The 22,481-nt window shown below is 39.2% G+C and overlaps 1 protein-coding gene across 1 annotated transcript in view; it reads left to right on the top strand.

Annotated features, from left to right (window-relative positions):
* Window positions 1-22,481, top strand: part of LOC144245459 (uncharacterized) — a 48,599-nt gene that overhangs the window by 1,409 nt on the left and 24,709 nt on the right. Inside the window, 1 exon segment of the mRNA XM_077780836.1 lies at window positions 68-141. Coding sequence (XP_077636962.1) covers window positions 68-141 — 74 coding nt within the window.

Here is a 22,481-nt window from a genome sequence, read left to right as displayed (position 1 = left end):
GGGGCGCGGACTGACCCTAGGTTGTGTGCATAATTTATATATTTTTTTGTTATTTTACACTTGACAGACACCAGAAGAAATAGAAAGGTTGACAGTCGATGAAGACCTCAGTGATATTGAAAGGGCTGTTTATCTGCTCAGGTATTTCCCGAAGTCTTTTCTGTGAAATTGTTGCCTCTTGCCTGTGGCTGCACGGATGAACGCTTGTGAAATGTCATGTTCCGGTTCTGTTCAGATTTACTTGAATAGAGTACTTTGGCATGTGTAGCACATAACATTATTTGTGTAGCACATAACATAATTGTGTTATAAGGTGTTGGTACGGACTTCCACATTTGAGAACGGAGATCAAATAAGACCGCCAACTTCTAGAATATTTCTTGGAGGAGGAGGAATAGAACAGCGAAGCGTTTGAATTTGATCTCATCCTTAATTTTCTGGCTTTGGTTGTTCTCTCCCGTAAGTTTAGATGAGACTTAAAGAATGTCCAGTGATTAATTTTAAGTTAATCATAGAGTTGGAATGTTAGGTGCTATTTGCTATAAAGAAAAAAAACCCCGCACAAAGAGGGTAGTTCAATTTGTTACTCAGGACATCCTGTTTTATATTACTTTTGCTATGTAAGCTCAGCGATTTTGTCTGAAAGATTTTAAAATGTGATTGAGCCTGCTCTCATGTAAGTTTAATCTCACAAGCTCTGCAAACTTGCTCATTGCAAGCGGTTATGGCACATATTTACAGAATTTCAACTACTTAAAAGACTTTGGCGTTAGCTTCCTAAAAGCTAACGCAGTGAACATGAATGAATTTAGCTGTGAAAATACTTCAGAAGCAGAAATTTTCCTAAGGCGTTTTGTGTCCCATTTGTTTTAAAATTTTTTCTTTGACTTGCCGTGGCATGTTTTCCCCTTGGCGAATTACTTTTCACTTTTGTGTTTTAGAATCTGATTTTGAAACCTGGTGTTATTTATCTGCTGAGATATTTATCATCCTTGTTTCCTTAGCTTAGGTCAGGTCTGCCAGGTTCAGGTGCTGGCCAAGTTTCCTGCTTTCCTTTCTAATTTATAGGTCATGCCTCTGGTCCCGTGTTCGTCAGTGGAGGATCCTGTAAAAAAAAAACAAAAACCAAAAAACCCCCACAGTCCTTCGCTATGACTTTCATTCTCTGAATTATTCTTTAGCCTTTTCGTGGCTTCTTAGGTTTCTGCACTTAGTGTAGTCAGAATTGTAGCGTGCTTACAATTTAGACCATTCTCTTTAATAATTCTATCACTTGAAAATCTTTCTGGGTATTAGACCTTACGTTAGTGTTATTTCGCCTCTTTTGGGGATCTTTGGTAGCACGCTGTCATGATTTCTCCCTGTTTATTTAAAAGAAAACTTTTATTTATTAAAAATTTTTAACATTTTTATTTATTATTGAGAGACAGAGCATGAGCATGGGAGGGGCGGGGAGAGAGAGGGAGGCACAGAATTGGAAGGAGGCTTCAGGCTCCAAGCTGTTAGCACAGAGACCGACGCCGGGCTCAAACTCACAAACGGCGAAATCATGCGCTCCAGAAAACTTTTATTTATGTATGAATTAAGAGTACTTGTTTTTGGTGTTTACACAGAGAATAATTCCATGTTTAACCTTTTTTTGATACTTTATTGTGTTATAGTTGAAGTACTGTATTCCTTAATAATTAACATGTCCAGTATGTGAACAATACTTGTAAACTTCTGCCTTTTCTCATAGTTCTTTTGTTTAGAGTAGGTCGATAATTGATGAGACTTTGGATAAGTTTCTGCTAACATACAGCAGTTACTGATTTGTAGTAAGTTCCTACTTCCCTCCCACTGAATTCTCTTTCGCATAAATTCTGGCTTCCAGTTAGGAAACGGAGAGTCTTACTCTACTTAACTTTCGACAGCAGATACCTAATTCCAGATATCAATGACAAGGTTTCTTTTTTAGGAGCCCTTACTTGTTTTCTATTTTGCTTTCATTGTTAGTGAACCGGGGCGTCTTATTTGTCTGTATTTCTCAGACACTGAACATAAGTTTCATGCAGTTCTGGAATTTACAAAGCCCGTCAGAGACAGATGGGTCCTCTCATTCTTAGACAAGAGAGTTTTAGAAGAGATCTGATGTCTCCTTTAGTTTCTTGTGGCGCTTCTACCTTGAAGGAGGTTTGCAAGGTGACTCGGCAAGCGAACACTAGTTTGGTTGTGTATAGGTTCGGGATTTCACCAGTAGGACAGCTTCTGAAGGAATAACAAACAACACGTTGCCTGAAAGGGTTCTTTCTTCCCTAGGATTCAGGGGTGGGTGTGGCATTGTCTTCTAGATGAGTTCTCTGTTAACAGCCTCATCTGCCCGTATTGAGCCTTTTATTTTAAATGTACTCTATTCCTTTTTTTTTTCTTTTCATCTCATACCTCCCAATGCTATAGAACCTTGTACCCAGACCTATTTTTTTTTTTCTTTTGATTTTCAGGTTTATTTTTGAGTACTTTACTCTTTACTTTGTATTGGATCTTTAATATCCAGATTCCCCCCACCTGTTTTTGAATGTCAGATTTGCTTCTTTAGCTCCCTTATTTTTTTTTTATTTTTTAAATGTTTTATTTATTTTTGAGAGAGAGAGAGAGAGACAGCATGAGCAGGGGAGGGTCAGAGAGAGAGGGAGACACAGAATCTGAAGCAGGCTTCAGGCTCTGAGCTGTCAGCACAGAGCCCGACGTGGGGCTCGAACCCACGAACTGTGAGATCATGACCTGAGCTGAAGTTGGATGCTTAACCGACTGAGCCACCCAGGCACCCCTAGCTTCCTTATTTTGTGTATTAAAACTGTTTTTGGAATATTATGTTACATTAGAGTTCAGACACATTTGTTTGCATTAGCCCAGCTTTCTGTCAGTGGAGGTTCTGATAGCATTTGCGTTGAATCTAGTATCTGAAATATTATATGCAGAGGACTGCCATCCAGTGAACAACAAATTACAGCGTTCATTATCTCACCCTAAAATATGGCAGATCAATTGTTAATGCAGTTTTCAAAATCAAGTTTAGAACATTACGGTATTTGAAGACATGACACAGATGAATTTGTGGTTTTGCATAAATACGATGCTGATACATCCATCTGTGGCATTCAGTGCTGAAGCAAAACAGCTTTGCTAATTGCCACAGCTTGTGGCTTAGTCAAAGCCCTATCATATCATCTTTTTCCTGTTCTCTTTTTCGCGATTTTGGCATATATTTTAGAAATGTACTTAAAATATGTGAATAATTTTGTTTGAGAAGGGCCCTACATTAGTATCCTGTGCTTGCATTCGGTAAATCTTTACTTAAATATCTTTAACTGCATATCAGTTCTAGACCCTTAACCTTGGCCTAAGTGGCTCCATCTTAGCTGTGCAGCGTGATGTTCCATCAGGCCCTCAACTTTTTTTTTATGGCATCATTGAGATGCAGCTCATGCTACCTACAGTTCACCCATGTAACTGTGCAGGTCCGTCGATTTTAGTGTTTTCACAGAGCGGTGCAGCCATCACCACTATCAGTTGTAGACCGTTTTCATCATCTTAGCAGTCACTCCTCACTTCTTCTCCCCCTTTCCAGCCTTTGGGGGTCACCAACCTACTTCCTGTCTCTGTGGATTTGCCTCTTCTGGGCATTTCATGTGGATGAAATGATACAGCGTGTGGTCTCTTGTGACCAACCTCTTTCACTGAGCGTAACGTTTTTGAGGTTCATCTGTGTTGTAGTGTATATCAGTGCTTGCTTTCTGTTGCTGAGTAGTGTTGCATCATGTGGGTGTTTCACATTTTGCTGGTTCAGTCATCATTTGATGGACACTTGGGTCATTTCCACTCAGTCCTTTAATTTTTGAAATAGTCCTGCCGGCCTCTTCACTGCTACTCACATTTGTCATGTTCATCCTTAGCTCTGTGTTTCCCTGTCCTGCAATACCTTTCTGTATACCGGTCCGACATTTCCCATCCCGGGACCCATCTTGCATCTTCCATAGAGCCTTTCTTTTTTTTTAGATTTTTTTTTTTTTTTTTTAATTTCTAGGAGAGAGAGAGAGACAGCGTGAGCAGGGGAGGGTCAGAGAGAGAGGGAGTCACAGACTGAAACAGGCTCCAGGCTCCGAGCTGGCAGTCAGCACAGAGCCCGACACGGGGCCCGAACCCATGAACCGCGAGATCATGACCTAAGTGAAAGTCGGACGCTTAACCGACTAAGCCACCCAGCCGCCCCCCATAGAGCCTTTCTTAACTGCTGAAACCACATGCAGAGCCCAGGCTCCTATGAGTTCCCGTATTGCTTATTGATGGCTTCCCTCAGGTAGTGATTAATCACTACTTAGCTGGCATGTGTGAACATTTTCCTTAATTGTAAGCTCCCAGAGGGCAAGCCGTCTTTCATGTTGTTGCTGTTTCATTCTTTTCTTGTCCTATGCTGTGATATTAACATATACCTCTTCATAAAGTGTATTTATTTATTTTAAGTTGACCAAAATGCCAGATGAATGAAACAACTTCTGATTTTTTTTGTATTATAGGCAACAGAACCAGACAGATTTAGGTTATAGCTTATTCTACTATTTATTTTTTATTTTTAAAATATTTATTCATTTTTGGGAGACAGACAGAGTGCAAGCAGGGGAGGACAGAGAGAGAGGGAGACCCAGAATCTGAAGCAGGCTCCAGGCTCCGAGCTGTCAGCACAGAGCCTGAGGTGGGGCTCGAACCTTCGAAATGTGGGATCATGACCTGGGCCCAAGTCGGATGCTTAACAGACTGAGCCACCCAGGCACCCCTTATTCTACTGTTTATTCTCTGTTTGACCAGGAACTCATTTTGGGATCTCTTTTTTTTCATCTGTAATTTGGAAATAGCAGTTCCTATTGCCCAATGTGTATAATGTGTGGAGCCCTGACACAGAATAGGTACCCATTTAATGTTAATTTCTTTCCGTCTCTTTCCCCAGTCCTTACTTCCTTGTTTCTTAGGTTCTCAAGGTACATTTCAGACTTTCAAGAAGGATAACAATATTACTTTTGCCTTCCAATAATTTAGTAAAGTATCTGGCAAGTAAAGTATGTCAACCGAAGCTTGTGATAGATGCCTATTAACTTCCTTTACTAATAGTATTTATCAGAAACCAGAATCTTCACAAACTATAATTAAACATTTTTAAACTGAGCGATAAGGTCAGAGTGTTTTACAGATTTGTATTTTCTTACCAAATGACTCTATCTCAAGCAATATTTGCTCTTAACGTTATGCATGAATATATCGCTTGGTTAGTGTCCTTGAACTCACTTTTACGTTGCTGCTTTTCCAGTCACTTTACACTGTGAGTTTTAAACCATTTTGCACTTGGCCTTCCAGGGACAGTCACCTAAAGTGCATCTTTAATTAGGAACTTTTCCCTTTCCCAATTGTCTCCCGCCTCCCCCCCAACCTTTTTTAATGTTTTAAAAGGAGTAAGTGCTCCTCCTAGTGCTAGCTCAGAGGAGATTTCTGCCGCCAAATCTGGAAATGAACAAAAGAACAAAAGTGCTGTAAACTGTGGCTGCGCTGGTCGCCTCTGGGAACTCTCCCATTCAAGACCAGAACAGACAGCAGCAAGACGGTGGCAAAGAACTTCAGTGATGAGCTTGGCTATGGCTAGGTTTTGATTGTTTTATCTTTAATTTTTTTTAAGGTTTATTTCTGAGAGAGAGAGAGAGAGAGATACATAGGTAGATAGACAGACAGACAAAGTGGGAGCAAGGGAGGGGCAGAGAGAGAGGGAGGCACAGAATCCGAAGCAGGCTCCAGGCTCTGAGCTGTCAGCACAGAGCCCGACACGGGGCTTGAACCCACGAACCGTGAGATCATGACCTGAGCTGAAGTTGGATGCTAACCCTAACCCAGGCTCCCCCAGAAGAGCCTTTTTAATACTGTACAGTTGGAATGGATCGTTGGTTAGCTAATCCAAAAAAAAAAAAAGGTCAACATGGGGACTCATAAATATGATACCTACATTCAACATTTTATTTTACTGTAAAAAATATATATTTGTTTGCCAGTCTTTTGTAACATGTCCACTGCGTTTTCTTTGAGGACAGGTCTGATTACAGTTCAGGATCTGCTTTTTTGCATAGATTACCCCCATAATGCACTTAAAATGTCAAGTTTACTTTTCTTTAAAGCCGAGAAGAATTCGAAGATGGCTTATGAAGCGTTTTGAAAGCATGGTCCTAGATTTTTGTGATTTCCTACTCATCTTCTGCAAGGTGTCTTGTTCTTCTATTTCAATAGCAATTTTCTTTGGTAACTTATCTGTATGGAGTGTTTCTAAAACTTTCAATTTAGTTTTCATAGAAATGACTCTGCATCGTATGTTTATGCAGTATTTAATTAAATCATGTAATGGCAGTAGCAAGTGAAATTGGGATAAACTGATCTCAGAACAAATGAAATTCAGGTGGCTCTTGGTTACAACTCAACTAGAAGAGCAGAAACCTGTGATTCTAGAAAGTAGCCTATTAGCTGTGAGCTTTCAGCCTGCCTTTGGCAAGGAAGTGGAGAGTGTTTAGTTGGGAGAAGCTTTAACCCCATGCTGAGAGAGATACTATCCGTTTTCAGAGCCTGCACTGTGATCACCTTGCTTCGTCCTTGGATACCGAGGCTATTCCTCTCATTTCTGCATTCAGTTCTGATGATTATTCCTTCACTTTTGTATACCAAAAAGAAAAAAAATTAATGAGTTAGGAATCTCAGTTAAAGAGGTACTTTCATAGGCATATTTTTTGCTACAATTTTTTTTAAACATTTTATTTATTTTTGAGAGACGGAGACAGAGTGCGAGCCGGGGAGGGGCAGAGAGAGGGAGACACAGAACCTGAAGCAGTCTCCAGGCTCGGAGCTGTCAGCACAGAGCCTGATGTGGGGCTTGAACCCATTGAACCCTGAGATCATGATCTGAAGTCTGAGGCTTAACTGACTGAGCCACCCAGGTGCCCCTGGTTTTTTAAAAGAAACTTTTTGGACATCTGCAGAAATGTGCACATACCATAAATATGTAGCTTGTTGAATTTTCACAAGTTAACATACACACGTAACCAGCACACAGGTTACATAATCTACCATATTAGCCTAGTACCTCCCTTGTATCCCTGTCCAGTTCCTCCTACTTCCTGCAGAGGGTAACTACCATCCCTTTAAAAAAAAAAAAAGGTTTTTTAAAAAAGTTTGTTTATTTATTTTGAGAGCGAGAGGGGGGGGGTGAGAGAGAGAGAGAGAACACACCAGCAGGGGAGGGGCAGAGAGAGAGAGTGAGATAGAGGATACAAAGTGGGCTCTGTGCTGTCGATGTGGGGCTCGAACTGACAAACCATGAGATCATGATCTGAGAGGAAGTTGGACGCTTAACCGATTGAGCCACCCACGCGCCCCTACCATCCTGACTTTTAACATCATAGATTAGTTTGCTGATTTTGAACTTTGTATAGTAGGAACCATGAAATGCACTGTTTTGTGCTTAGTTTTTGCTGAACCTTTTCAAAAAGAGATTTGTCCATATTGTTGCATGGAGAAATAGATTGTCCATTTTCACTGCTGTAGAGTATTCCCTTATATGCTACAATTTATTTATTCATTCTACTGTTGATGGACATTTGGCCTGTTTCAAGTTTTTGGCTATTCCGATTAATGCTGCTATGAACATTCATGTACACATTTCTTTCAGTTATCTTCATGGAAGTGGAATTATTGGTCATCAGTGTATGCATATCTCTAGCTTAATAGATACTGTTGAACAGTTTTCTAAATTGTACCAATTTAAACTTGTGTCAGCAGCGTGTGAGTGGTCCCAAGCCTTATATTTTAGGAAACAAAGTGTCAAACTTTCTAGTATGTGAATTTTCTAGCATATTGATAAAGAACTGCTTACTTAATAGCCTGCAGAGGTTTCTGTCTTCCTGTACATGATTTGCTTAACACTACTGAACATCTTTCTTCCCTTGCAAGGTGTGTCTGTAGGTTTTTACAGTTAGTTCTTATGCTACTGGACTGTTTGGTTAGAAGGTCTTCTAGAAGTATCCCCTTCAGTTGTGGCACTTTTAATGATTCCAAGAGGTCCCATCTAAAAAAAAAAAAAAAAAAAGATGCCCAAATTATCATCCTCTGTGAAGGTGATGCTTGAATGACTTGCCTTTCTACATAGAAATAGGAAGCATCTTCATTTTCATGTTTTAGGATAGAGGGATCAGTGTTTCACATATTAGGAGAATTTTATAATGGATTCCAGGTATATGTCTTACATTATTGCTCAGGCCAAATTATTTAAGTCCTTGGCAAACCTTGAATTCTCTGTTTTGGAAAAGTACTAGGTCACTGAATATAAGGGGTTTGGTGATTATTTCCATCTCCTTTTCCTTGTCTTTTGTTATGAGAGTAACAGTGACATCTCTTTTTTTTTTTCCTCCCTATTTACTGAAGCTTCAGAAGGCTTTCTCTGAAAGCCATCAGTAGAAAGCAGAATGCTCTCATGGGGTCTGTGGAAAAAGCTTAACAAAAAAGTAAACTATTTTCATCAGTGTGAAAGTGACCCACATCATGTCATTGGAAAGATCTGGAGCTTGCTAACATGATGCAATTATGAAAGATTTGGCAGTCTTTATCTTGTGAAGGATACTAATACTGGAAAAGATTTGTAATGTAACTAATATTTACTTTAGAACAAAGCTTAGGAGTTTTAAGTTAAAACATACAGAATATTTATTGAGTACTTGTTAGATATTAGGCATCACCTTGGGGAATGAACGGCATCATACCAGCAGATACTTGCATTTAGGGAAGTACTTGTTTAAGGAAGCAAATGTATTTTCCTTAGCGTTGAGGAGAAAATAGAGGTCATCCCCAGTTAACAAGTATGTTGTGTGTTAAGAAGGCAGGACATTATGTCAGAAATACTTTATATTAAGATAGACCCAGATTTATTCTTGGAGGCTGGGGCTCGCTCATTTACTTGCTGAGAGGCCTTGGGCAAATTCCTTCACTTCTCTGAGTCCAAGCCTCATATTCTAAAATGGCAGCAATGATACTTACACTGTAGGATTGTTAAGGTTAGAGGAGAGGTATGTAGAAGGTGCAGAGTTGCAGAGTTGTGTTTAGGAAAGGGTAGCTGTAGTTGTTAGTAGTCTTTTTTTTTTTTCTTAATTTATTTAACGTTTATTTATGAGAAAGAGAGCGAGTGAGCAGGGGAGGGGCAGAGAGATGCAGACTGTGATGCAGGCTCCAGGCTCCGGCTGTCAACACAGAGCCTGAAGCGGGGCTTGAACCCATGAACTGTGAGATTATGACTTGAGTTGAAGTCAGACGCTCAACTGACTGAGCCACACAGGCGCCCCTGTTGTTGGTCTTTTTAGTCACCTGTTTGCAGTTCAGAACATGTTTTATAAGTGTATGTATAGAATGTATGGGACAATTCCCATCTAGGAACTTCTTGTAGTTTTCTTTCCAGATGCTGCCCCTTTGCAGTTACTCTTCCACTGTGACCCCAGGCATCCACTGATCTGCTTAGAATGTAGACATATGTTTTCATATCTCTTGGATAAATGCCTAAACATGGAATGCTGGGTTATATGGTGAATGCGTGTATTTCCATTTTCATAGTTTTATTGAGGTATAATTGATATCCAATAAACTGCACATATTTTAACTTTACAATTTGATGAATTTTGACACACACACATATAACAAATATAGAGCCTATATATATATGTATAAAACAAAGTAACTTTGTGTCCCTTTTTAAAATACCCTCTCCCTTTCCTCTGATCCTCTTTCCCACTCTAGGCCACCACTGATCTACTGTGTGTCACTAGAGATTAGTTTGCAATTTCTAGAATTTTATAGATGTGAATCACAATATCTATTTTTTGTCTGGCTTCTTTTACTCAGCTTAATTATTGTGGAGTTCATGTATAATGTTGCATGCGTCAGTAGTTTATTTTGGTTTATTATTGACGATTACTCCATTTTAAGAATATATATTTTGCTTATCGGGTTTTCCACTAATGGTAATTTCCAGGTTTTGGTTACCACAGACTTAAGTGGCTATGAATGGTCATGTACACATCTTTGGTGGACATGTGCTTTCCTCCTCTAGTATATAGCTAGAAGTGCAATAGCTGGCTTATGTAATCAATTCATATTTACATTTTTAAATGTGAACTGAAACCTTTTAGTTTCAAGGTGTTTAATGGTATTTCTAGTGGTCTGGTGTAATGATATTTCATTGTATTTGTAATTTGGATTTCCCAAATGACCAATGGACATTGAGCATCTTTACATGTGTTTATAGGCCAGCCATATGTCTTGTTTGTAAAGTATCTGTTCAAAGCTTTTGCCTGTTTGTTGGATATATGTTTTGCAGATATTTTCTCTTAGTCTATGGCTTTTAAATTTTTATAAAAGTATTTTTTAAAGAGCAAAGGTTTTTTTGCTTCGTTGTGGCCTACTTTGATGAGGTCTAATTTATTGATTTTTTTCCCTTTCTAATTAGTATTTTTTGTGTGTTCTATTTAAGAGCTCTTTGCCAAACTCTAGGTCATTAAGAGTTTTTTCTTTTGTTTTATTTAAACAGTTTTAAGGTATTAGCTCTTAATTTTAGGTCTGTGATCTATTTCCAGATACATTTTCCATATGGTTAAGGTAAGGGTTGAGGTTAATTTGTTTGCACATGGCTGTAATGTGTAATAGAAAGGGCCAGTTTGCTATTGTAAAAATAAGGGGACGTGGCATCTGTGTGTGTGTGGCCATATTCAGATCACTTAAGTTCTTCAGGCACTGCTTTCCCCCCTTCCCTTCTTAAAATATAATGGGTTGGGCCTGATAGAATTGAAGGTTCCATTTTAGCAGGGTAGCCTCAATTCTTAGATAAACAGAAGTCGTTAAATCCCAGTTTATTATTTCGTCCACTAGGTGGTGCTAATGGGCATCCCTGTGGGGCAGAAACTCCTTGGAGAGGTGAACAGTTTCATAGCTTTTATTTTTTTTTAAGTTTATTTATTTATTTTGAGAGGGAGAGACAGAATGAGTGGAGGAAGGGCAGAGAGAGAGAGAATCCCAAGCAGTCTCTGTGCTGACTGTGTGGAGCCCGACTGGGGTGAAGTGGGGCTCTAACTCATGACCTGGGAGAGCTGTGACCTGAGCTGAAATCAGGAGCTGGATGTTTAACCGCGGAGCCACCCAGGTGCCCCTAGTTTTTTTTTTTTTTTTCTTTGTAAACAGGGTCCTTTGTAAAGTACATGGTCTCAATTCAGAAAGTGCCTGTGTTTCCTTAAGGATTGGTTGCAGTAATATTATAATTAAAAACTACTGTTCATTTTGCTGGACTAAAAAATGTCTTCAAAGAGTTTCACACATTGTAGATTTGGTCTGAATATATATGTTTTGGGAAGAATGAGAGTTATGTGTTCACATACAAAAAATCAGACTGGGGGCCTGACTTAGAATTGTCATATAAGTGCTCTTTGTAAGAAGCTTATAAATTGTATTTAGTTGGAAATTCTCTTGGTAGTAAAGTTATGAACTATGTGCTTGAAAAGTGGATGGTCTTGAAGACGGACAGGATTCACGAAAGTACACAGCCTGGGCTTGTGGGTGAGGGCACATAACTCCTTGCTGCTCGGATAAGGGTGGGGAGGGAGGGGGTAAGGGGGATGGTTTCCATGTGGGTGGCGTATATGTGTACCTCACATAATTTTCCAGTTATTTGGGGGATTTTACCAGATCCCTTTCTGTTACTGGTTTCCAGCTTAATTCAGTGCTTGTGTTTGACCTCAGTTCTTTTAAATTTGCTGAGGTTTGTTTTATGGCCCAGAAAATGGTGATCTTGTTGAATATTCCATATGCACTTGAAGAGCATGTGCGTTCTGTTGGGTGTGATTTTCTATAAATGTGAATTAGGTCAAGTTGGTTGGTGATATTTTTCAGGTCTTCTGTATCTCTAAGGTTATTTTCTAGCCACTTACTCTAGTGATTACAAAGAGTGGAGTACTGAGGTCTCTAACTACAAATGCAGATTTGTCTATTTCTTTCAAATCTATCAGTTTTACTAGTAGTTCAAGTATTTTGATTTCTGTAGTCAGGTACATAGACAGGGTTGTTATGTTTTCTTGGTGCTTTAACTCCTTTATAGTTATGTCTTATTTGTCTTTATCCCTAGAAATATTATTTGTTTTGAAGTGTACTTTATCTGATATTCATATACTTAGCTTGCTTTTGGTCAGTGTTTACATGGTCTATCATTTCCTGCCCTTTTGCCTTAAAAAAATACAGAAAAGTCACAAAAATCGTTCAGAGAATTCCCATTTTTCTCTAAAACTAATATCTCACATAACCATTTTTTATTATGAATGGGTGGTGAATCTTGTCAAGTATTTTTTCCTGAGTCTCTTGATAGGACATATGGCTTTTCTAACGTAATTTTTTTATTATGCTGAATGACACTGATCAATATTCAAACGATGGACCAGCCTTGCAATCTTGGGATGAAATCTACTTGGTCATGATGTAAATGTTTCTGGGCCCTATTTGTTGGTATATTTTAGAGGATTTTTGCATCTAGTGTAATGAGAGATACTGATCTGCAGTTTTCTTTTCTTGTAATATCTTTGCCCAGTTTTGGTTTTAGGAGAATGCTCACAAAATGACTTGGGAAGTGGGTTTCTTATTTTCCGGAAGAGGTTGTGTAGAGTTGGTATTATTTCTCCTTTTTTTAAATGTTAAAAAAAAATTTTTTTTTAAAAAAGTAAACTCTACCCTATCTTTTGTCTTTAAATGTTAGGTGTAATTCACCAGTGAAACCATCAGTGCCTGAGGTTTTCTTTTCTTTCTTTCTTTTTTTTTTTATATTTTTTTATTTAGTTCTGAGAGAGACAGTGTGAGCAGGGGAGGGTCAGAGAGAGAGGGAGACACAGAATCTGAAACAGGCTTCAGGCTCTGAGCTGGCTGTCAACACAAGCCTGACGCAGGGCTCGAACCTACGAACTGTTGTGAGATCATGACCTGAGCCGAAGTCGAACGCTTAACCGACTGAGCCACCCAGGCGCCCCTGAGATTTTCTTTTTTGAAAGGTTTTTAACTAAAATTCAGTTGTTTAATAGATAATAAGACTATTTGAGTTATCTGTTTCTTCTTAAGTGGGTTTTGGTAGTTTTTGTCTTTCTAATTTTTTTTCTGTTTTTTTAAATGTTTATTTACTTTTGAGAGAGAAAGAGAGAGAGTGAGGAGGAGGGGGAGAGAAAGAGGGAGATGCACAATCTGAAGCAGGCTCCAGGCTCCTAGCTGTCAGCACAGTGCCCGATGCGAGGCTCGAACCCACGGACTGTGTGATCATGCCCTGAGTCGAAGTCAGATGCCCAACCGACTGAGCCACTCAGGCGTCCCTTATCTTTCAAATTTTTAACTGTATTTTATCCAAGTTATCGAATTTGTGGGCATTGGATTATTGAATATTTGTGGGCTCTGTACTGATGTCCCCTATTTGATTCCTAATATTGATAATTTGTGTTTTCTTGCTTTTTTTGTTTTTTTCTTGTTTACACTTGAGGTTTATTAATTTTATTGATCTTCAAATTTTTAAAAATGTTTATGTATATTTTGATAGAGTGAGAGACAACGTGTGAGCTGGGGGAGGGCAGAGAGAGGGAGACATGGAATCCGAAGCAGGCTCCAGGCTCTGAGCTGCAGCACAGAGCCCGATAGGGGGCTTGAACTGATGAGCCATGAAATCATGACCTGAGCTGAAGTCAGATGCTCAACTGACTGAGCCACCCAGGCACCCCATTGATCTTTTATTTATTTATTTATTTTTAAATTTTTTAAAAATGTTTTATTTATTTCTAGGAGAGAGAGAGAGAGACAGAGAGAGACAGAGACAGAGACAGCGTGAGCAGAGGAGGGTCAGAGAGAGAGGGAGTCACAGACTCTGAAACAGGCTCCAGGCTCTGAGCTGGCAGTCCGCACAGAGCCCGACGCGGGGCTCGAACCCACGAACCGCGAGATCATGCCCTAAGCGAAAGTCGGGCGCTCAACCGACTAAGCCACCCAGGTGCTCGTCATTGATCTTTTAAAAGAATTACCCAGGTGCCCCTCATTGATCTTTTAAAAGAATTACCCAGGTGCCCCTCATTGATCTTTTAAAAGAATTACCCAGGTGCCCCTCATTGATCTTTTAAAAGAATGAGCTTGGGGCGCCTGGGTGGCTTAGTCGGTTGAGCGTCCGACTTTCGCTTAGGTCATGATCTCGCGGTTTGTGGGTTCGAGCCCCGCGTCGGGCTCTGTGCTGACTGCCAGCTCAGAGCCTGGAGCCTGTTTCAGTCTGTGACTCCCTCTCTCTCTGACCCTCCCCTGTTCACGCTGTCTCTCTCTCTCTCCTAGAAATAAATAAAACATTAAAAAAAAAAAAGAATGAGCTTTTGATTTTATTTTCTCAAATGTTTGTCTATATTGTAATGTTTTCTGTATCAATCATTGATTTTTATTCTGTATTTAACATTTCCTTCCTTCTGCTTGCTTTGCATTTAATTTTACCTTTCTCTGGCTTCTTGAGGTAGAATCTTAGTTTATTAATGTTCTTTTATTTATTTTTTCAAATGTTTATTTATTTTGAGAGAGCATGGGAGAGTGTGTGCAGGGGAGGGGCAGAGAGAGGGAAAGAGAGAATCTTGAGCAGGCTTGGTGCTCTTGGCTTGGAGCCTGACCTGGGGCTTAATCCCATGAACTGTGAGATCATGACCTAAGCTGAAATCAAGAGTTGGACACTTACCTGACTGAGCCACCCAGGTGTCCTCATCTTCTATTTCAATACATGGATTTTAATGCTGTATTTTTCCTTCTGTAGCTGCATCTCACAAATTTTGATGTTTTGTATCTTCATCGTCATTTAGTTGAAATAAAGAAATTCTCTCAAGACTTCTTTGACTCCTGGGTCATTTAGAAGTATGTTGTTCGATTTCTAAATACGGAGATTTTCCAGGTATCTTTTTGTTATTGATTTCTCATTTAGTTTCATTACGGTTTGAGAATGTGCTTTGCCTGATTTCTGTGACCTCCTTGTCTTTCCCCATAACAGCTCTGGTTTCATTTCTTACTATTTCCTTCTTTGCTTGGTGTGTTAAACATACCACGTACACACCTATCTTAGGGATTTTGCCCTTTGCTTTCCTTCTGCTTTGCATGTTTTCCTCAGTATCTGCATGGCCAGGCCCCGTATTTCCTTCACATCTCTACTCCTACGTGGGTTGGTTGTTTGTCTCAGATAAATGGTATCATCATCTGCTTAATGTCACAGGTTAAAAACCTGGGAGTATCCTCAATTTTTCCTGTTCCTCATCTCTGATATTTAAGAGATTCAATCTTTCTTTAACAAAATAGTAATATTCACAAGATTTCTGTAGTTCTCTGATAGCCACATTAAAAAACAATCCACATTTATTTATTCAGGATGGTTCTCAAATACTGAATTAGCAGAAACCTGCCAAAAGGTCAGAATTCCAGTGCTTTAGTTATTTCTTTTGGTACACTAGTGGGTAAATAGATGTGGCCTTTTTTTTTTTTCTTCAGGAGACATTCTCTTAATGTTGTAAAATAGCATATATTTTATTAGCTCGGTTCTGGTTTCTTATTATACAGAAATGAGTATATATATATGTATATATATATATACACACACACGTGTATGTATATAAATAAAATTAGCTGAGACTAGTTTGTTTCTTTTTATTAGGCAGTGGGAGCTATAAAACTTGTGTTTTTCTTTTAATCCTTGTTGCTAAGAAACAGCACAGCTTCAAGCCAGCTGTGTGACCTTGAGAGAATCATTTAGCTTCTATTCTGTTAGTGAAGTGAGGAAGATGTACTAGTCATGCTGTTAAGACCCTTCCTTGCGCTGACTGTACACTTAATTCAGTGCTCACTGCAGTTACCAACTTACCTTCGTTTTTCTACTCCTTCAAAAATCTTTACTTATCTCCAGTTTAAAAAAAGCTCAGGGTATACTCGTCAGCTCTGATTCTTTTGACTCGTATTTAAAAAAATATATTAAAGTGTTCAATATTGCATGTTTAAATGTGTGCTGCTTTAAAATCCTTTTGTGCGGGTAAATAGTTATAAATTAGAATGACTTGTTATTTCATCATATCGTTGTTTTGTAGTAAAAATCATTACATGCTGTGACTTAAAAAGTCCGTTATACTGCTAGTGTCTTTATGATTCCCACATAAATAGCATGGGGACCTAGTGTTATGGACAATGTATTAAAATACTTTAGGTAAGCTATATGTCATTATTTACTCATATATATGAGTAAATTGACTCATATGTGTCCATGTTTACTCATTGAATTACATGTGGTATAAATATCAATTATATTTCCTTAAGATGGTATTTTTCTTTTCCTTATTTTTAATTTTTAAAAAATTTTTTATTTTGAGAGATACAGAGTATGAGTGGAGGAGGGGGAGAGAGAAAGGGAGAATTCCATGCTGGCCCTGTACCATTAGTGCAGAGCCTGACGCAGGGCTTGAACTCACAGACCGTTGAGATCATGACCTGAGCTGAAACCAAGAGTCAGACGCTTAACCCACCAAGCCACCCAGGTGCCCCTACAATATTTTTCTTTTAAAATACCTAGAGGACTGGTAATTCATACATTTCTAGAAGGAATGATAGGAATGTCTACATTAATTCTTTAAGGGACAATACAGAGAAAATTGACTTTGTCTCTCTCAAAGAAGAAAATATATACATGAAATTAATTTAAATTAGTAGTTATTGAGGAACACATGAGAAATCCTGTAGGACCAATAGTTTTGTTGTTTTATTTAAATTAGATTCTTGCTTTATAGAGACACTGTCCTGACCTTGACAGTCACCACCCAGTTGACTTGAACAACTTCCATAGTCTATAGACGTTGGTTTCTTGATTGTCACAAGGTGAGTAGGTGCATTATGTTTCCACAGATTCGGAAATAATGTCATGGAGGTGATCACTGCTTTAGGCCCTCTTCACTCCAACTTACTCCATTCTGTTGTCTCATTAGCATTGGAGAAAAGGGAACATTTCAGGCAGCTTTTGCATATTGATTTGGGTTGACCGAAGAGCTTTTAAATTTTATAATTGGTTTGTTTGTGTTACATCTTTTCCAATTTGGTGCCTCATTTGCAGTGATATCAGTCAAACGAGCAGACAGGAACCCCTGTATATTGTTAGGGACTCTTTCCGGGTCACAGTATCTACCCCTAGATTTCAGTGACCCCTCTCCATGACGTAGTTTCCAAATCTGTGGCTCTAGCCTGGGACTTTTCGTGTGAACTTTGGGCCAGGTCTGCTTGCTGAGCGTGTCCATGAGGGTATCTCTACCAGAATGGCCTGCTGGCTTTACAGACTCTGCATGCCCCAACCTGAATTCGTCACTTTTTACCTGAATGCGCCTTCACTTGTTACTGGAGCCTGACTGTCCTTTTAAACCATATCGGAGGGAAACCTGGGAATGATTTTGGCCTCTTCCTTTTTCCCTCAGTAATTGGTTTTGTCTTCAGTCCTGTTGATTTTATTTCTGCAAGAAGCCATTTCTTCTTTTTCTTTTCAATTCAGCTACACAGAATCATAGTGCTTTGTTTTTATTGTTTTCTTTCTACTTCCAGAGCACAATGACTGGCAAATCATAAGTGTTCAGTACATCTTCATCAAATGATTGAGTGAATCCCATCTAGCAGGGAACCTTTGAACATCGCGTTCCTTCCTCTCTCCCTTTCCACCTCTTTCTACTTATTTTTCAGGTCTCAGCTCTTCAGGCAAGAGCTTGGTCCCCCTTGGTCTCCAGATTAAGTGATGTTCTCAATAGTACTTTGTACTGGTCCTTGATAGGTCTTTACACACTTGAGATGATTTAATTGATTGTTGTTTAATCTGTGAGTTTTCTGACTGTGAAGCTCTGATAAGGCAAGGGCCATGTCAGCTGTACTGCCATATCCCTGCCCGGGCTTCCTTCACTGCAGTATATAGTAAGCACTCAGTATTTGCTGTCTGTGGCATAAAGCGTCATTAGATTATGTTGGAGAATCCAGACCAGTGCCCGGCACCCAGCAGGTCCTGATTAAGTACTTCCTGAATTATTGAACACATCAGTCCTCCTGTGTTCTATAGGTTAAGTAATCAGGTCTCTTCCCCTTCCTGTGATAGCTGCTTATCATCTCTTCTTCCTGCAGGCACTGAGGATTTGGCCTGCTTCTACCTCTTTTTTTTTTTTTTTTTTTTTTCTTTTTTGTTTTCCCTNTCTTTTTTTTTTTTTTTTTTTTTTTTTTTTTTTTACTATTCTGTTTTCCCTCTCGGGTTTCTCTCTTACTGGGTTGGCAGCTATGTAAACCAGCTGGTTCTCAGCTATCCCTTCTCCCCTGCTATATGTCCTGTTCTGTTTATATATTCTTTAAAGGTATTGTAAAAAGATTTTTACTACTGTGTTAATGGAGAAGTAGAAAGACTGATTAAAAAATAATCAGTGAGATTACATCATTCCCCCACATCTTCCAAGTTTGTATGGTTATTCCTGAACTCATATCTGACATACCTTTCGACATTTCTGCTATAGCTTATTTATTTAGGGAAGATCTTTGCAATCTATTCTCTGTGGAGTAATGATTTTCTATTGTTTTTTTTTTTTTTTTTACCATGACCCATAGTAAGAAATACATTTTAAATTTGTGACCTGGCATGTACACACGTTTGTGTGTATTAACATATGTGTGTATGTTATTATGTGTATATTAATGTGTGTATACATACGTGTATATGCATGTGTATTTATATACATATATTTAAATTGAAATGAAATTTTAATAATATCCTTCTATGTATAATAAAATAAAAACATATCAAAGTTGATGTCAAATATAGCCTTGATCTAGTTAATAATTGCCCCTTAATAAGTTCTTTCCACACTGGGACAAGTCAGGATAATGCTCATCTCTTTTTTTTTTTTTTTAATATTTAAGAAAAAATTTTTTTAACATTTTTGTTCATTTTTGAGAGACAGAGAGAGACAGAACACTAGCAGGATAAGGGCAGAGAGACAGAATCCGAAGTAGGCCTCAGGCTCTGAGCTGGCAGCACAGAGCCTGACGCGGGGCTCGAACTCACGAACCTTGAGAGCATGATCTGAGCTGAAGTTGAACACTATGCTCATCTTGTAAACTACCGTGAGATTAGATGTGGGGTGTGAGGGAGAAAGAGAAAATGAATGTAATTCCGAGATGCATACCTGGAGACGGCTGTCTGTCCCTCTGTTGGTAGACCGAGGGGAAAGGAGCTCTGCTGGTTTGTGAAGCTGGAGGGCCTCTCGAAAGGAAATGCTCTCCGTAGGACTGGAAGGACTTGGTTCAATCAGGAGAGGAGTTAGTCTCTTCTTCGCACTAAACACTCACCTGCTGCAGGCCATGTTGACGTGGCCCTATGATACTGAAAGAGAGAGGAGATTGTCAGTTAATTCATTGTAGCATGAGCATTACTCAGTAAATCATGTGCGAATTTTTCTATTGCAGCATTATCAACTGGGAGACATTTTTAGGCTGGCAGCTTAGCCACTCCTTATGAGGTGACCTTATCCTGGGTCTGGGGGCTGTGGGTTAGGTTTGGGCTTAGAAGTCATAGGTGGGGATCGTACCTGGCTCTGATATTCAGTAGTTGGTTGACTTTGGGTAGGTTGCCTTCCCCCTTCCCCTGGCCTCAGTTTCCTCATGTGTAAAGTAAGGATAGAAATATACTGCTCATCCATCATGAAGATTATTGTGATTATGTGACGTTTCTTGCCTGGCACATAGTAGCTCCTTAAAAGTTAATTTTGCTTTTATTCTTTGGTGCTATTAAAAAAATATAATATGCTTCTCTATGATTCTAAGCATAAATGGCTAAGCAAGGTTGAATGGTTCCCTAACTATATAAACCTTTTTGGGTGATACTTGGAAGCTATCACATTATTAAGGATTCAGTTTTATGGTACTAACATACGAAGATATGGCACGTTTGGAAGATTACTGATATTGTGGGATGGTGTTCTGCGTCTTCTGCTTTAGATTCTGGAGTCAACTTTGCCTTAAAGAAGGTTTTGTCTTTCTTGAAAGTTTAATCCTCTGAGCTAATCACTTAATTTATTTTGCTCTGTTCATTAAAACAAACTGTTCAATGATTGACTCTGAGTAAAGAAATAATTAAATGTCAACTCTGCGGAGTTTACTTTTCGTTGCAAACTCAAAACAAGGCCTGTAAGGCATCTGCTTTATTTTTATACATTCAAACAGGTTATCGACAGCTTCTCTGTTATGTTTTTGAGTTTGGAAGGAGAGCTGCTAGGATCAAGCATACAGACTGTGTATATACAAATCATTTGAGATCCTACATGTAGTTTAACAGCGGCGAAGCTAGAGTTCTCAGATTAATTTCCTCTCATAGTGACTGACTGTGTTATGTCATCATTCCTTCCCCTCTCTCTTTCTCCAGTGGTTTAGGATTAAATAAACAGTGAGGGTTGGCCGGCTAGGAAAAGAGATCGGAGTTTTTGCTATATCGTCAAAATTCTTAGTGTGTGCATCTGTCTTCCTTACTAGATTTTGAGCCCTTAGAAGGTTGAGGCAAGGTACAAGGATAGAGAAAGGCAGTCAGTCTCCAATCTCCTCTACATATATGGCTTTTTTCTTGTGGAAGGGCATGGGTTTCTCCTTTCTTTTTTTTTTTTTTTAAACGTTTATTCATTTTTGAGAGACAGAGACAGAGTGCAAGCAGGGGAGGGACAGAGAAAGAGGGAGACACAGAATCTGAAGCAGCTCCAGGTTCTGAGCTGTCAGCACAGAGCCCAATGCGGGGCTCGAACCCACGAACCACGAGATCATGACCTGAGCGGAAGTCAGATGCTCAACCGACTTGAGCCACGCAGGTGCCCCAGGGCATGGGTTTCTTAAACTAGCACAGATAGTCTTATTTTTGGAGACCCAAGATAATGTTTGTGTCTGGGCAATACAATATACTAAGAATTTCTGGATCTTTCTTTGATTTCCCACAAATTATCATTCAGTTTCCCTCCAGCATCATTGAGGACCAGCTTTGTTTGGAATCATATGTTTTAAAAAGCATTACACATCCTAGTTATACAGTTTCTCTAGTAATCCTTCCTGGCTTAGGGGCTGGAGTGGGATGGAGAACACGGATGGATGAGTTTGGTATTGGCTGGGTGCGCAGGTTGGAAGAGAGACAGTGTCATGCATGGGTTTTAGAGTTGTACAGTCTGGGTAACTCTGTGCGGTAATCTTTCTAAGCCCTAGTTACCTTATCTATAAAATGGAGCTAATAAGAGTATCTAATCGACCTCATGAGATTGTAAGCGTTAAATAATATGACTGCAGGTAAGAAGCTCATTTAGCATAATGCCTGGCAAGCAGCGTATTAGAATCTTTTTTTGTTGCTGTCACTGCCAGCGAGGAGGAGAATTGAAGAAGTGGGTGATTGGTGATAGTGTAGTTGAAGTAACAGCCAGGCAGGTCCAGGCTGGGCAGAAAGAAAGAGGCACTAGGAAGAATATTAGAAACTGGAGAGTAATAAGGAATCGACGAGTTAGAAGTGGGATGAGGGTGAAAAATGGATTTAGTGATAGAGAAATAGAAAAGTTACGAGTTTATGGGCGTAAACGAGTTTATGAGTGAGATCCCAGGGTTTGAGATTCTAGAGATGAGCATTTCTAGCAAAGCATGTAAGATCCAGCCTACGACGGTAGCTGCTGATCTGAAGTGGAGACACATTCAGTTCAAATCAGCAGATACTTATGGAGATTTTCCTGCATGCTAGATATTGTGTTGAGAATTGGGGAATGTAAAATTTGTGCAGAACATCATTGAAGAGGTGGTCAAGAACTGGCTGTTTGCCATTCCCCTGAATGCCAAGGTTACCCATGCCCGTGGCAGGGGCTTGGGTGGCCAGGAAGACTGAAGCTTTAGTACACTGAAAAATGCTTGAGTGGATTAGCTTGTTTTTCATCGGTCGAAGGTAGGACTATAAATGGCTCTTTATAATAGGTGCATCTCCCAGTGGGTCTAAAATAATTAGTAACATTAATTTAGAATTTAGAAGATAGCTGTCCTAAATTCATTTATTTAACTAGTCTTTTCTCCCTTCCCCTTTCCTTTTTAGCCACTAGTGTACATATTAGATGATTAACCCAGTTCTTCTTAGTTTTAGAGGAATGGTTTGCTAAGTGGGCTTGTGTCCTCTTTGTTTCGGAATGAATATTCCAGAAACGGGACGCGTCCCAAAGAAAAGCACAACTGATGCAAGACGGAACTGCTCATTTTGTAGTCAGCATGATGCTTCCTTATGCCTTTCAGTTGAAAGTTGTAGGTTTTGAAGTCTAGGAATCTTACTTCGTTAAAAAAAAAAAAATATATGT

This window comes from Crocuta crocuta, unplaced genomic scaffold, assembly GCF_008692635.1.
Source record: "Crocuta crocuta isolate KB4526 unplaced genomic scaffold, BGI_CrCroc_1.0 scaffold299, whole genome shotgun sequence".
NCBI lineage: Eukaryota > Metazoa > Chordata > Mammalia > Carnivora > Hyaenidae > Crocuta > Crocuta crocuta.
This window is presented reverse-complemented; position numbering and strand designations above follow the sequence as displayed.